The 17,334-nt window shown below is 37.0% G+C and overlaps 1 protein-coding gene across 4 annotated transcripts in view; it reads left to right on the top strand.

Annotated features, from left to right (window-relative positions):
* The window catches only part of LOC102951551 (intracisternal A particle-promoted polypeptide), a 42,854-nt gene that overhangs the window by 18,896 nt on the left and 6,624 nt on the right, over positions 1–17,334 (top strand). For 3 of the 4 annotated variants that reach the window (XM_042996969.1, XM_007077266.2, XM_042996968.1), the window contains 3 exons: positions 4,237–4,374; positions 4,940–5,062; positions 7,649–7,869. In XM_042996969.1, coding sequence (XP_042852903.1) covers positions 4,237–4,374; positions 4,940–5,062; positions 7,649–7,869 — 482 coding nt within the window. The remainder of the gene's footprint in view (positions 1–4,236; positions 4,375–4,939; positions 5,063–7,648; positions 7,870–17,334) is intronic. The other variant, XM_015535350.2, reaches the window with a different exon arrangement.

The raw sequence follows: 17,334 nt of genomic DNA, 5'->3' as shown, positions 1-17,334 counted from the left end.
GAGAGATACAGGGTGTCTGGGTGGCTCAGTTGGTTAAGTGTCCAACTTCAGGTCATGATCTCACAGTTTGTGAGTTCAATCCCCACATCTGACTCTGTGCTGATGGTGCAGAGCCTGCTTAGGATTCTCTCTCTCTCTCTCTCTCTCTCTCTCTCTCTCTCTGCTCCTTCCCCCCCGCTCATGTACGCGCACGCTCTCTCTCTCAAAATAAATAAGTAAACTTTTAAAAAGGTTTAAAAAATAAAAATAAATAAAATGAGAGAGATGTAGAGAATATTTGATTTTTTACTTGTCTTTTGGAGGGAACACAACTGTCCCTTAAAAACAGTTCATTAAATCAATAAATGCCATGGTGGATCCAAAAATCCCGACAAAGAAATAAAAGTTTTAAGCAGTAACTTTCTGTCAGCATAAAGACCGTTATTACATGTAATCTTTGACTAGAACTCTAACAGCTCTTTTTATATACATTTTGGTGATTGTGGATAGTTTCATTGCATGAACTCTTCTGTTTAACCGAGAGTCACAGTGTCCTAGGTGACACTTGCATATATTTGTGTCCCTTCTTGTGATTCCACAGAAATACTTATGGGTACCTTTCAAAAATGCTGTGACTTCACTAATTTATTTTTTACTTATTTATTTATTTGTTTATTATTTTTTTAAGTAGGTTCCACACCCAACGTGGGGCTTGAACTCACGACTCTGAGATCAAGGGCCGCATGTTCTACCAACTTGAGTCAGCCGGGTGTCCCAACTTGGCCTACTATTATTAATGCTAACAACATTGCTGGGGCACCTGGATGGCTCAGTTTGTTAAGCAACCAACTTCGGCTCAGGTCACGATCTCCCAGTCGGTAAGTTCAAGCCCTGCTTGGGGCTCTGTGCTGATAGCTCAGAGCCTGCAGCCTGCTTCAGATTCTGTGTCTCCCTCTGTCTTTGCCCCTCCCCTACTCATACTCTGTTTCTCTCTCTCAAAAATAAACATTAAAAAAATGTTTTAATACTATCAACATTGTCATCTTAAGATATTTTGTAATATATAATTTTTTTAAGTTTTTATTTACTCATTTATTTTGAGAGAGACAGAGTCCAAGCGAGCAGGGAGGGGCAGAGAGAGAGGGAAACAGAATCCCAAGAAGGCTCCGCACTGTCCGTGCAGAGCCCTGATGTGGGACTCAACCTCATGAAATCATGAGATTATGACCTGAGCTGAAATCAAGAATTGGACATTTAACTGACTGAGCCACCCAAGCGCCCCCGTAATATGTAATTTTAAAGTAATGTTTATCATTAAAGCACTTCAGGTTTGTGGAAGAAAATTTGGCTGAAATTGAAGCATATGAAAAAATAAAAATCACACATACTCTAATCATGCCACCCAGAGATAATCAGAATATTTGGTTTATTCTAGATATATACATATCTGGCTTAATATTCTAAATATTATTTGTAAAAATTAAGATGTAATTTACATACCATAAAATCCACCATTTGAAGTATACAGTTCAGTGATTTTTAGCATATTCACAAAGTTGTGCAACCATTATCACTAATTCCAAACATTTTTATCACCGCAAAAAGCTGTTCTTATTATTTAGAAAGATTTTTATATCAGTCCAGAGAATTATTTACGAGCCATGTTCCCAGACTCCAGTCAAGGGTCAATCTGGCAAGCAGGACTTTCTAAGGATGGGCAGTCTCAGGCCTGCTGTGCTGATTCTTTTCTGCACAGTAGTTTTGTAGCATTCAGGATTCTAGGCCCTCCTAAAGTTATATGTGCTGCAAATACCTTTTGCTACTCTACTCCTTTATCTTTCACTCTCCTTATGGTAGCTTTTTTTCTTTATGATATCTTTTGATAAACAGATGGTTTTCATTTTAATGTAGCCAACTCCAACTCTATTATTTTTTCCCCTTTATGGTTAATGTTTCTTGTATTTTTTATTTTTAAATGTTTATTTTTTGAGAGAGGGAGGAGGTGCAGAGAGAGAGGGAGACAGAGGATCTGAAGCAGGCTCCATGCTGACAGCAGAGAGCCCACGGCGGGGCTTAAATTCATGAACTGTGAGATCATGACCTGAGCCGAAGTTGAGTTAACCAGCTGAGCCACCCAGACACCTCTCTTGTATCTTTGTAGAGAAATCCTCCCCTACTCCAAAGTCATAAGGTTATATATACCTTTATTGTTTCTTAAATTTTTAGTTATGTCATTTACATGTATATCTGTAATCCACCTGGAACTGAGTTTTTATAGACAGTATGAGTAGCCAACCAGTTTCATTTTTTCCCTTATATATATAATCAATTATTCCAGCATAAAAGGCTTTTGTTTCCCCACTGCTGTGCAGTGCAAACTCTTTCACATATCAAGTAATTATACATGTGTGTATCTGTTTCTAGAATTTCATTTCTGTTCTGTTTTGACTTTCTGTGTATCCCTATCTTAATTACTATAGCTCTATTTTAAGTCTTATAAGTTTATCTGACAGGACAGTTTCTTTCATTATTCTCATGTGGGAGTGCTTGGCTATTCTAGGCCCTTTGTACTTCCATATAAATTTTAGTATCAGTTCCTCAAATCTGTTTGTTTGTTTTTTTGTCAATTCTGTTTTTAAAAATAATGTATGATTCCACTTACATGAGGTACTTAGAGTAGTCAAAATAATAAAAGATGGAAAGTATAATGGTGTGCCTGGGGCTAGGGAAGTGGAGAATGGGGAGTTGTTTTTCTTTTTTTTAATGTTTATTTATTTTTGAGAGAGAGAGAGCATGAGTGGGGGAGGGTCAAAGGGAGAGGGGGACACAGAATCCCAGGCAGGCTCCAGGCTTCAAACTATCAGCACAGAGCCTGATGTGGGGCTTGAACCCACAGACCTTGCAATCATGACCTGGGCCTAAGTCAGCCGCTAAGCCTACTGAGCCACCCAAGCGCCCCAGGGAGTTATTGTTTAAATCAGGATAGTGTTTCAGTTTTACAAGATCTAAAGAATTATAGGGATGGATGGTGGTGATGGCTGCACAAAAATGTGAATGTGTTTCACATCACTGAACTCTACACTTAAAAATGGTTAAGGTGGTAAATTTTATGTTACTTGTATTTTAGCACAATAAAAAAGAAAGCGTGTTTCAAATTGGGATCACATTAAATCTACAAATCAGTTTGGGGATAATCATCTTTACGTTGACTCTTCTAATTCATGAATGTGATATCTCTTCATTTACTTAGGTATTCCTTAATTTAAAATTTTATCTAGGGGCACCTAGTGCAGTTGGTTAAGCATCGGACTCTTGATTTTGGCTCAGGTCATGATCTCACAGTTCGTGAGTTTGAGCCCCACATTGGTCTCTGTGCTGACAGCACGGAGGCTGCTTGGGATTCTCTCTTCTTCTCTCTCTGCCCCTCCTCACCTCGCATGAGCTCTTACTTTCTCTCTCAAAAATAAATAAATGTTAAAAAAATAAAATTCTATTTAAATGAAGTGTATAAATTTTATCTGTAGACGTCTTGTACAATCTTTGATTAGATTTAATTCTAGGTATAGTATTTTTTAAAATTCTATTTTAAGTGGTATCTTTTTAGAAATTTTGGGGCACCTGGGTGGCTCAGTCGGTTAAGCGTCTGACTTCAGCTCGGGTCATGCTCTCATGGTTTGTGAGTTCGAGCCCCGCATCAGGCTCTGTGCTGCCAGCTCAGAGTTTGGAGCCTGCTTCAGATTTTGTGTCTCCCGCTCTCTCTGCCCCTCCCCTGCTCACACTCTGTCTCCACCTCTCAAAAATAAACAAACATTGAAAAAAATTACAAAAAAAAAAAAAGAAGAAATTTTATTTTCTGTTTGTTGCTAGATAAGGATTGCATTAAAACTCAAATTGTACCAGAGCTAGCTATCCAAACTAATGCATGAAAAAATATAGAAGTGTTAAAATATAAATTTAATCCTCAATAATTACATGGATTATTTGGGTGGTAGAATTGGAAATAGATAATAGGGAAATTATGCCTTTGTTTCATTAAGTGGACTTTAATAAATGAAAGTGCTATTGATTTATAATAACACTAGGCAAATGAATTTTATTGTTTTTATTTTTTTCTGGGCAAATGAATTTTAATGAATAGTAAAAAATCAGACAATAGTTGAATCTCTGATAACATGAATACTACTGAGTGTTGTATTATGGTTCTAGGCTATTAGCATTACTAAACCTTCTGATATGTGTTTCTTTTATTGAACTCAGGTGAGAAGGATTCAATGATTTTTGACTGTACTGAATGCTATGATCCGGTTACTAAACAGTGGACAACTGTAGCTTCAATGAATCACCCCCGCTGTGGCTTGGGAGTGTGTGTGTGTTATGGGGCTATCTATGCTTTGGGTAATTATGCTGTTCAGTTCAGTTTAAGGATATCTAGTATTATTTTAATTTTTAGATTCTGATTACATTAGAAATTTTCCTTCCCGCCTATAAGAAACTTATGCCTTTTCAGCTTTATAAATAATTTTTATTTTCAAAATTGAATTATGTAGAGAATATTGTCAAGTATAGAGCTCTTAGAAGGAGAGGGGGATAAAGTATAGATGAGATAGATGTCCAGTGGAGCATTTTAAATCTTCACATTTTAAATTTGGGCAACCATTCTGAATATGCAGAAGTTGTTTTAAAAGGTAGTTTTGTAAAGTACCATATTTCTTAAGCAATATGGGTTTGTTTTTGTTTTGTTTTTTAAATGTCTAATGGAAACTAAGCAGAGAGTTAAGATCCATATAGTCAGATTCTAACTTCTCATATGATCTTGGACAAATCATTGATAATGTGATAATCATTCACAATGTAAATCTGCTCCATATGATAATCATTCACAATATAAAGTTGTTTGCTAAGGTGTTTTTCATAAATAAGACTCCTTTATCCAGAAATAACATTTTCTATTTGGTTACAGGTGGATGGGTTGGAGCTGAGATAGGGAACACCATTGAACGATTTGATCCTGATGAAAATAAATGGGAAGTAGTTGGCAACATGGCTATGTCACGCTACTACTTTGGGTGTTGTGAAATGCAAGGTAATTGCTTTCTAAAAACTTTTTCCTGAAGAAATATTTTTGAAAAAAAGAAACTTGAGGCTTTATTTTCACAAGAGTATATTTTATGTCTGTTAATATTGAATGGTTGACACTAACAGTATTGAAGTTTTGCTTTTAAATGTTTTATATGTTTTAACCTCTTAGGTCCTTATTTCTGTATTGCCAAAATAATCATTTTTTCCAAAATAAACAAAACTAGAATTAAAAATTACAGATAGGCACAAATACCTAACTAGCAAAATAAACCTTTGAACCTTCATCTTTGTCATTTTCTCTCCCATGCAGTCCTTAGTATTTCTAAGTAGGAAGAGGATATAAAAAATGATCTTCACTGTCTCTTTTGGCTTTTTCAGTGTTTTCTCACAGGGCACACTGTGATTCAATCCATACAGAATATAATGTTATGACAGATTTGAAAAATGTTGTACTGCATATTAAAATGGTACACAAACATATTTTAATTGTCTACTATATCCTGAGAAGTAGTTGGTAAGCACTCCAGATTCTTTGTCCAGAGTTGGAGAGCAAATTTATATGTACCTGTAGAGTAATGAGCAGTCTGCTCATTGTTACGATAACTCAACCAGCTGTTCCCAGCTCAAGTTCTTTCTGTTTTGTGAGTACCTTCTCAGACTTTCACTAGCATTTAGATGTTCAGATTACATGGTACAGACTATATTGTGTAATATTATAGTGTTCTCTAATTGTTTTGTATTTATTACTTTCATTTTCCCATGCAAATCAGGTGTTCTGAGACTAAGTTTCCAGTGTGGAGGTAGGGGGAAGTTTCCCTCCTACTAACAAGTGGTTTTCAGAACACCAACTGGGTGTTGGAGAATTCACCTCACTTCTAACACTATGTACCCATACCTGGAGATAGCCTCAAATTCCACAGATTGAAGGCTCAGTCCTATAAGACACTCATCCTTACCAGGCTCTTACCTGTGCTTCTGATGGACTGGCTATAGATTGGATGTTCTAACTTTTTGGGTTCAATTAATTTGCTAGAGCAGCTCACAGAACTCAGAGGAAATGTCACTTACTACTAAAAGGATATAACTCAGGAATAGCTAGGTGGAAGAGATGCATAGGGGATGTTATGGGGAAGGGGTGCGGAACTTTCATGCCCTCTCCAGGTGTGCCAGTGTACTCACATCTCCATATGTTACCAACCCAGAAGCTCTACAAATCCTGTCCTTTTGGATTTAAAAAAAAAATTTTTTTAATGTTTATTTTTGAGAGAGAGAGAGGCAGAGCACGGCCAGGGGAAGGGCATAGAGAGAGGGAGACACAGGATCTGAAGCAGGCTCCAGGCTCAGCACAGAGCCCAATGCAGGACTCAGTCCAGGGCTCAAACTCAAAGCCGCAAAATCATGACCTGAGCCGAAGTCAGGCGCTTAACCAACTGAGCCACCCAGGTGCCCCATGTCCTTTTGGATTTTTATGGAGCCTTCCTTCATTACATAGGCATGAGTGATTAATCATTGGCCATTGGTGATTGATTCAACCTCTAGAACCTCTCCTCTCCCCAGAAGGTCAGGGCGTGAGACTGAAAGTTCCAAAACTCAAATCACAAGGTTTGCTCCTTTAGCAACCAGTCCCCATCCTTAAGTACTTTCCAAAAGTTACCTCATTAACATAACAAAAGACACCCTTATCACTCTTAACAGTTCGGAAATTCTAAGGGTTCAGGTTGCTGTGAGCTAGGGACTGTGGATGAAGACCAAATATAGATGAGAAATATATATTTGGCCATCTTATAAACCACAGTGTTGCACCTTCGAAAACTACAGAGTTAGAGAGGCATCTTGGAGATTATTCCAACCCCTTTATAGAGGAGCAAGCTAGAGATCAGGAAGGTTGTGTGTTCTTTTTCATAGCCCGTTACTGGCAAAGTTGGAGCTAGAACCCACATTCATTGACATTTAGCACACATTTCTTAAAATGCCATTCTTTATAACATATAGCTCCTCACTTTAGAATATGGGAAACAATGCTAGGCATTCAAAAATAATTGTAGATTGTCAGGACCATTAGTTTCAAATCAAATTTAATCAGAAACTCACTGTGAATTACATTCTCTTGTACTCTGGTGATTGATCCTGATACCTTAATCTAGCCATATAACTATTATAATTTGAATTCACTTCTCTGTGTCCATTTGAGCAACAGGTAGGCTGTCACAAACAAGGCTATGTCATTCCCAGTTTAAGTGCCTGGCATTTTTTTTTAGGGGGAAAAAAAATCCCTCTCCCTTTTTTACCTTATGGTAGCAGTGGTTCTGGAACTTGAGATCATCAGGCAGACAATAAGATGAGAAAACCTTGTTTGACAGATTGTTTTGTTACAGCATTGTAAGTTCGTTGAAAATTAAATGCCACTTTATACCTCTAAATCTTTGTAACATGCTTACGTGTGAGCTATGATATACTAGACAGAAGTCAATTTTCTCTCTTAAAAGGCTATTGTGAGCTCTATGTTAAATATAGCATCAGCATAGCAGACATATTACTTTTTATAATATTTATATTCTATTTCTTGTAAAATTTTCTATTCTGTTTCCAGGTTTAATTTACGTAATTGGGGGCATCAGCAATGAAGGAATAGAGCTTCGTTCTTTTGAAGTATATGATCCACTTTCTAAGCGTTGGTCTCCACTTCCTCCAATGGGAACCAGGAGAGCATATCTTGGAGTGGCTGCACTTAATGATTGTATCTATTCTGTTGGAGGATGGAATGAGACACAAGATGCTCTTCATACTGTAGAAAAATATTCCTTCGAAGAGGTAGGGTGGATGATTTCAGTGTTTAATATCCTATTATTTTTTTAGTGTCTATAAGATCTGTAGTGATATGCACTTTTTCATTCATGATATTGATCATCTGTAGGTTTTTTTTTTATTTTCAAAGAACCAACTTTGGTATCATAGATTTTTTTTTCTATTGATTGCCCATCTTCTATTTCATTGATTTCTGTTTCTATTTTTTTCTTGTTTTGTTTTTTTTTTGGTTTAATTTGCACGTTTTTCTAGATTCTTTAAGTAGAAGCTTAAATGATTGATTTTAGACTTTCCTTTTTTAATATTGTAAATGTTTAAAACTATATTTTCAAGTCCTGCTTTAAGTGGCTCCCACACATTTTGATATGTTGTATTTTAATTAGCACTTATCTTGAAATACCTTCTAATTTCCCTGGCAATTTTTTTTTGACCAGTGAATTGTTAGAAGTATGTTATTTGATTTCCAAATACTTGGCAATTTTCCAGATCTTTGTGTTACTGATTTCTAATTTAATTCCATTATGATCAGAGAGCATACTTTATATGATTTCTGTCTTGGTAAATGTTTTGTGTCCACCTGAAAGGAATTTGTATTCTACTCTTTAGTGTTCTATAAATGTCAATTAAGTCAAGTTGGTTAGTGTTATTCGAGTCTTCCCTAGTCTTTTCTTTTCAACTTGTCCAATTGTTTTGTCAACTGTTAAGAAAGAAGTATTGAAATCTCCAAGTGTAATTATGGATTTGTCTGTTTCTCCTTTCATTTCTGTCAGGTTTTACCTCAAATGTAGGAGTCAAGGGCAGGCCGCCCTAAAATGTACCACTTTGGCATATTATTTTATTTATTTATTTAAAAAAAAAATTTTTTTTTTAACGTTTATTTATTTTTGAGACAGAGAGAGACAGAGCATGAACAGGGGAGGGGCAGAGAGAGAGGGAGACACAGAATCTGAAACGGGCTCCAGGCTCCGAGCTGTCAGCACAGAGCCCGACGTGGGGCTTGAACTCACGGACTGTGAGATCATGACCTGAGCCAAAGTCGGCTGCTCAACCGACTGAGCCACCCAGGCGCCCCTGGCATATTATTTTAAATAAAAGTTACTTATGAGACCACTTGTGCAAGAAGGATATTCAGACCCTCCTCTCTCCCCCTGAAAGCAGGAAATAAATCTCTCACTTGAAAGGTACCTTTCCTGTACCAGGAAATAAAGAGGTATCACCAGAGATGGGAAATATAGAGCCAAGAAGGGTGTATAAACAGCCCTTATTATTTTTGTTTTTACTAGTTTACTATCAGGGGGCTCCTGGGTGGCTCAGTCAGTTGAACATCTGACTTCAGCTCAGGTCATGATCTTACGGTTCATGAGTTCGAGTCCCACATCGGGATGTCAGCGCAGGGCCTGCTTTGGATCTCCTGTCCCCCTGTCTCTCTTCCCCTCCCCAACTTGTTCTCTCCCTCTGCCCCTGTCTCTCTCTCTCTCAAAATTAAATAAACATTTAAAAAAAAAAAACCTAATTTACTGTCAGAACCCAAATTCTTTTTACAATTCCTTACTAATTGAAGCTCCAAAAGTTAATTTTACTTTGTCCTGTCAATTCCCCACAGATTTATTCTCTCTTTGTTTAAAACATATAAAAACCACCTGCCTTTGTCACTTTTTTAGGTCTCAATTACATTATTGGGCCTTTGTGTGCAAGTAATAAAACTTTTTTTCTCTTGTTAATCTGTCTCATGTAAATTTAATTCTTAGTCCAGCTGGAAGACCTTAAGGGTAAAGGAGGAATTTTCCCTTCCCTGCACATATTTTGAATCTCTGTTATTAAGTGTGTACAGGTTGGGATTATTATGTCTTCTTGATGAAATTGATCCTTTCATAGTCATGAAATATTTGTTTTTATCTTTGGTATTGTATTTTGTTCTGAAGTCTACTTTGTCTGATATTAATATAATCATTGATGTGGCCAAGCTATCTTTTGACTATTATTTGCATGGTACATCTTTTTCTTTCCTTCTACTTTAAATCTATCTATATCTTTACAAGTTGCATCTCTTGTAAGGTAACATACAGTTGTAGTCTCTTTTTTTATTTATTTTTTAAGTTTATTTACTTAGAGAGCAAGCAGGGGAGGGGCAGAGAGAGAAGGAGAGAGAGAATCCCAAGCAGGTTCCTTACTGTTAGCACAGAGCCCAGTGCGGGGCTCAAACTCCCAAACTGTGAGATCTATGACCTGAGCCAAAACCAAGAGTCAGATGCTTAACCAACTAAGTCACCCAGGTGACCCAGTTGTAGTCTCTTTTTAATCCAGTTTGACAGTTTCTTGCCTTTCAAACGGAGTTTTTAGAGTTTTTACTATTTATATGTAATGTAATTACAAATATGATTGGTTTCTAGACTCCTGTTTTGCTGTTTTTCTATTTCTACAATTCTTTCTTTCATTTTTCCCCCCTCTTTTCTGTCTTTATGTCAATTGTTTTAGTATTCTATTTGATCTCTTTTATTGTCCAATTAACTATAACTCTTCACCTTTTTCTTAGTGGTTATTGTAGTGTTTATATTATGTATTATACATATTTATACTATATATATATATATATATATGTATGATCAAGGCTACCTTTGCATAATATCATACCACTTTCTTTTTTTTTTTAAACCACTTCTTTTTTGTTTTAACTTTTTTTTAAATGTTTATTGATCTTTGAGAGAGACAGAGTGCGAGCTGGGGAGGGACAGAGAGAGAGAGAGAGACACAGAATCTGAAGCAGGCTCCAGGCTCTGAGCTGTCAGCACAGAGACTGACATGAGTTTGGAACTCATGAACCATGAGATCATGACCTGAGCTGAAGTTGGATGCTAAACAAACTGAGCCACCCAGGCACCCCTAAAAGTTTTTTTTAATTCGAGTATAGTTGACACCCCAAACCACTTCACTTTGAATGTCAGAAACTTACAAAAATATACTTTCATTTTCCCATTTTCCATTCTTTGTGCTTTTGTTATACATTTTACTTCTATATATGTTGTAAACCCCATAATACCTTTTGTTATATTTGCTTTAAAAAGTTATATTTAACATAAAATTTTATTTTATTTTATTTATTTATTTTTTAATATATGAAATTTATTGTCAAATTGGTTTCCATACAACACCCAGTGCTCATCCCAAAAGGTGCCCTCCTCAATACCCATCACCCACCCTCCCCTCCCTCCCACCCCCCATCAACCCTCAGTTTGTTCTCAGTTTTTAACAGTCTCTTATGCTTTGGCTCTCTTCCACTCTAACCTCTTTTTTTTTTTTTTTTTCCCTTCCCCTCCCCCATGGGTTTCTGTTAAGTTTCTCAGGATCCACATAAGAGTGAAACCATATGGTATCTGTCTTTCTCTGTATGGCTTATTTCACTTAGCATCACACTCTCCAGTTCCATCCACGTTGCTACAAAAGGCCATATTTCATTCTTTCTCATTGCCACGTAGTATTCCATTGTGTATATAAACCACAATTTCTTTATCCATTCATCAGTTGATGGACATTTAGGCTCTTTCCATAATTTGGCTATTGTTGAGAGTGCTGCTATAAACATTGGGGTACAAGTGCCCCTATGCATCAGTACTCCTGTATCCCTTGGATAAATTCCTAGCAGTGCTATCGCTGGGTCATAGGGTAGGTCTATTTTTAATTTTCTGAGGAACCTCCACACTGCTTTCCAGAGCGGCTGCACCAATTTGCATTCCCACCAACAGTGCAAGAGGTTAACATAAAATTTTAATGTGAAAGTCTTTTATAATTATGTATATATTTATCATTCCTAGTTTTATTCTTTTCTATAGAACTAAGTTTTCATCTCGTAACATTTTCTATTAGCATGAAGAACTAACTTCTCCTTAATATTTCTTTTAGTGTTGGTCTGCTGGCGTTGATTCACTCTCAGTGTTCATTTTCTGAACGGTTTTCTTTTGCCTTCATTTTTTGAAAGATATATATTTTTTTCTTTTTTTAATGTTTATTTTTGAGAAAGAGGGAGACAGAGCACGAGCAGCAGAGGGACAGAGAAAGAGGGAGACACAGAATCTGAAGCAGGCTCCAGGCTCCGAGGTGTCAGCACAGACCCCCATGTGGGGCTGGAACTCACAAGCCATGAGATCATGACCTGAGTCAGATGCTCAACTGACTGAGCCACCCAGGTGCTCCAAAAGATATTTTACTGAGCACAGAATTTTATGGGTTTTTTTTTCCCCCATTGCTTAAAAGGCATTATCTTCTTGCACTGTTTCTGATGGGAAGTCAGTAGTCATTCTTATCCTTGTTCCCTTGTACGTGTCTTTTTTTTCTTTGGAGGCTTTTACAATTTTCTCTTTATCATAGGTTTCCAATATTTGATTATGGTGTGTCCTGTTGGGGTTTTGTGTTTAACCTGCTTGGAATTCACTGAACCCCTTGAATTTGTAGAATTATAGCTTTCATCAAATTAAATGTTTTCAGCCATATTTCCTTAGATTTTCTTAGATTTTCTGAGACTCCAATAACATGCCCAGGTCCTACAGGTTACTGAGATTCTGTTAATTTTTCCGCATCTTTTCTCTCTGTGCTTCCGTTTTGTTTTCTGTTTTTTGTCTTGTTTTTTTGCTATACAGCTTCACTGAGGCATACTTGATAAAAATTGTATAGATTTAAGGTGTATAATTTGATGTTTTGATATACATTATGAAATGATTGCCAAATCAAACTGATTAGCATATTCATCACATCACAGTTTCCTTTTCTTTTTTTTCCATTTTACTAAAGTCTGTATTAGTCATTCTAATTTTTATTTAATTTTTTTTAATGTTTATTTATTTTTGATAGAGAGAGGGAGACCCAGACTATGAAGCAGGCTCCAGGCTCTGAGCTGTCAGCACAGAGCCCGATGTGGGCTCGAACTCACAAACCGTGAGATCATGACCTGAGCCAAAGTCGGATGCTCAATCCACTGAGCCACCCAGGCGCCCCTCTAATTTTTTTTTAATTCCAGTATTGTTAACATACAGTGTTATATTAGTTTCAGGTTCTCTTTTCCTTTTTTTTTGTGTGTGGTGAGAGTACTTAAGATCTGCTTTCTTACCAAATTTCAAGTATACAGTATAGTATTATTAACTAACATAGTTACCATGCTATATGTTAGATCTTTAGAACTTATTCATCCTGTATAAGTGAAACTTTGTGCTTCAGTTTGGATAGTTACTCTTGCTGTGTTTTCAAGTTTATTAATCTATATTGACTTCTAATATGCAGTGTCTAATTCCATTTAAGGAATTTTTCACTTCAAATATATTTTTAGCTCTAAAAGATATTTTTGGGTTTTCTTTTTTTATGTCTTCCGCTTCTCTCATCATGTCCATATTTTCCTTTAGATCCTTGAACATATTTATAACACCTGTTTTGAAGTCCTTGTCTGCTGATTCCATTATTATCATCACTTTTGGACCTGTGTCTGTTGAAATTTTTTCTTTCTGGTTTGAGTCACATTCTTCCTGCTTTTCCACATTTTTAGTAACTGTCGTTTGGATGGTGGACACTGTGAATGTTATATTGCTCAGTGTTTGGATTTTATTTTCTTCTTTTAACTGTTGATAAACAGTTACATCATTTGCAAATCAGATTGATTCTTTTGAAAAATGTTCTTAAGCTTTGTAGGGAAGGTCTAGAGTAGTCTTTCTTGTAGGTCTCCTACTAAAGAATGACCCTTCTTGAGTCTCTGCTAATGTCCCAGGTATTCAGCAAGGTTTCTTTATTTTGGCTACTCAAAACTAGAATGTCCTCTAGCCTTGTGTGAGCTCTGGGAATTGTTCAGCTTACACCTCCTATCAAGGAAAACAGTTTTTGTTGTCACAATATTTTTGACACCAAATGTGTAGGTATTCCATACCAAACTGTTCTCTAGTTCTTGATAGACACCAACTGGGTACCCTCAAGTCAATTCATTTCTGACCCTAACAACCCCACAGATTAAGGGCTCAGTTTTACAAGACTGCCCCTCACTTTACACACCAATTTCAAGCAGTGGGACTTCAGGTTAACCACTGACTTCTTTACATTACATTTGTTTGATTTGGATACAAATCAGGGGTTCCCAAAATCCTTTCCTCAGGTTCAATAATTTGCTCTAATGGCTTACAGAACTCAGGGAAACACTTTATGTACTATTACTGGTTTATTATAAAGGATATAAATGAATAGCCAGATAAAGAGGTATATACGGCAAGGTCCAGAAGGGTCTTGGGTGTAGGAGTCTGTAGAATTTGGGGTATGATACCCTTGTGATATATGGATGTCTTTACCAACCTGAAAGCTCTCCGAACACCATAGTATGGGGATTTTTATGGAGGTTTCATCATGTAGGCATAATTCATTACTAATTCAACCTCCAGCCCCTCTCCCCTACCCAGATGATAGGGGGTGGGGCTAAAAGTTCCGAGGTTCTAATTCTGGCTTGGTCTTTCTGATAACCAGCTCTCATTCTGAAGCTATTAAGAGCGCCTCATTAGAACAAAAGACACTTCTATCACCCAGGAAATTCCAAAGGATTTAGGAGTTCTGTGTCAGGAACTGGGGCCAGAGACCAAATACATATTTCTTGTTATGTCACATCCTCCTATTAGTTCTTTGCCTGTTCTAATGCATTGAACAGATTAGTAGTACTCAAGACACAAGGGGACCTCTGGCAGTCTTGCTTGCAAATCTTAGCTGCTTCAACCTCTCTAAACTATGATCTCTGTCTCCTAAATCAGATTACTGTCATGCTGTGCTTGGGAATCTCCTTCCCTGTACTACTGTTTAGAAAGCCCCATCAGACAGAAAGCTTGGACACCTTGTTTGTTTCTTTTTCTAAGGGATCACAATTATTCATTGTGTGTTGTCTGAGAACTTTTGTTTCATAGGTTTTGTCCAGTTTTCTAGGTTTTTATGGCAGGAGGACAGCTTTGGTAACAATTAGTCTACCATGGCTGTAAGTGGAAATCCTTCCTGTGTCCTTTTGACATGTTCCATCATTCATTGAGCATTACTTTATAGATAATAAAATATTTCAAGCTTATTTTGTACTTTCTCTGCTCTAGCCCTGGAATCAGCCATTTCTCTAAGAAGCTCCAGTTCGTCTTAGGGAAGGATAGTATTTAGAAACCAAGGTCTAGGCACTTGGACTGCTCATTACTACTGGGGTATTGCTGCTTCTAGGCACTCTCAGTAAACAGAGCTAGGAAATATATATATTTATATACATATATTCACGCACATTAATTTGTAAATATTTCTGTAACATGTAAGTATTATACATTATAAAACCATGAGTTCATAATGATAACTCCAAATTCCAGTACAATATCTCAGATTCTTTCAGGCCTTACCCATTTCCATTTTTGTAAATACCTTCTCTGTTAGTTAAAAACTTGGGTCCTATTATTCTCCCTATAGCTGACCCTTGAACACAACATGGTTTTGAACTGTGTGGGTCCACTTATACATGGAATTTTTCAATACATACAATACGGTACTGTAAATGTATCTTCCTTATGATTTTTTAATAACATTTACTAATAGTAAGTTATTAGTAATTAAGTTCGTGGGGAGTCAAAAGTTACACATGGATTTTCAACTGCATGGGGGTAGGTGCCCCAACCCCCTTGCTATTAATGGGTCAACTGTATATTTACTTATTTGTTAATTCAATGTACTTGTTAAATGAAACAAATCTCCCTACTATGTCCAACTCTCTTCTCTAACTGCCACTTCTGTACATAACCCTTCTTTTTTTTTTTTTTAATGTTTATTTATTTTTGAGAGACAGAGACAGCATGAGCGGAAGAGGGGAGAGAGAGAGAGGGAGACCCAGAATATGAAGCAGGCTCCAGGCTCTGAGCTGTCAGCACAGAGCCCAACTCAGGGCTCGAACTCATGAGCCATGAGATCGTGACCTGAGCCAAAGTCGGACGCTCAACTGACTGAGCCACCCAGGCGCCCCTGTACATAACCCTTCTTGTCACTGCGTATATGAGCTCACCAATGTACTTTCTTCCTCTCACATACTGGGTTGACTCAATTATGCTAGGAAGGGAAGATTAGAGGAAAATAGGGAAAGGTTGTGTCTTCATTGAATCACCATTCTATCGTGCATTTGTTCATTAATCCATTTATTCATTCACTTGTACAGACTTCTTAGTATGTAAGTATCGATCAGATACTATGCATGGGGAAACAGGGCAAACTGAACATGCAAGGCCCCAGTTTTTAAGGAGCCTAAATTCTAGTGGGGAATATAGAGACGTAAATAGACAATTACATCACAGTTTGTTAGGTGCTGGGATATGCAGTAATAAGGTGTGTTATGCTGTAGGCTTATAGGTTAGAGCAATTTTTTCCAAATTAGTTTCCATGGAGTACTATATTTATCTAGAGAGAGAGAGAGAGAGAGAGAGAGAAAGAGCGCATGAGTGGGGGAAGGGTAGAGAGAGAGAGGGAGGGAGAGAATCCCAAGCAGGCTCTGCACTATCAGTGGAGAGCCTGACACAGGCTTGATTTCACAAATGGTGAGATCATGACTTGAGCCAGAATCAAGAATCAAACACGCAACTGACTGAGCCACCCAGGTGTCCCTAGTTTTTTGCACTGTTAAGAGGAATTAGGTAACGTGTTCCCCTAATCAACTATATGTAGGGAAAGTCGGGTTAAACAAAGTTAAATAAGTTTCTTTACACAATTTAGTACAATAATATGCTTTATGCATCTTTATGCTAAATCTCTCAAATTTTATGGTGCACACAAACCCTTTTGTTTGTGGATGTTTGTGGAGCATTTCTGGAATAAAGTGTTTCAGGGAACATATTTTGGGAAATGTGGATTAATGTTACTTGAATTTTATGGTTCTTAAACCACTTATGGTTATTAAAACCTTTAAAGCCTAAAGATTTAAATTTTCTTTCTTTTCTCAAGTAAAAAGAATTTTGTTAACAGCTTTATTGAGATATTATTCACACACCAAACATTTGAATTGTTTAAACTTTTGGCTATTATAAACAATGCTGCTGTGAACATTTGTGTACACATTTTTGTGTGGACATGTGTTTTCATTTTTCTTGGGTATATACATACCTAGGAGTGGAATTGCTGGATGATACAGTAATTCCAACTTCGGCTCAGGTCATGATCTCACAGTTTGTGGGTTTGAACCCAGCTGTCTGTGCTGACAGCTCAGAGCCTGGAGCCTGCTTCGGATTCTGTTTGTCTCTCTCTCTCTGCCCCTACCCCGCTCATGCTCTGTCTGTCTCTCTGTCTGTCTGTCTGTCTCTCAAATAACAAACATTAGAAATTTTTTGAAAAATGGATTGTCTTTTTATTATTGAGTTGTAAGAGTTCTTTATATATTCTAGTCCTTTATCGGATGTATCATTTGCAAAAATTTCCCCCCATTCCAAAAAGTGATTTTCTTCACTTTATGGTATA

The sequence above is a fragment of the Panthera tigris genome, chromosome C1 (genome assembly GCF_018350195.1).
Source record: "Panthera tigris isolate Pti1 chromosome C1, P.tigris_Pti1_mat1.1, whole genome shotgun sequence".
NCBI classification, from domain to species: Eukaryota; Metazoa; Chordata; class Mammalia; order Carnivora; family Felidae; genus Panthera; species Panthera tigris.
Note: the sequence above shows the minus strand (reverse complement) of the source record. Positions and strands in the feature narration are given on the sequence as shown.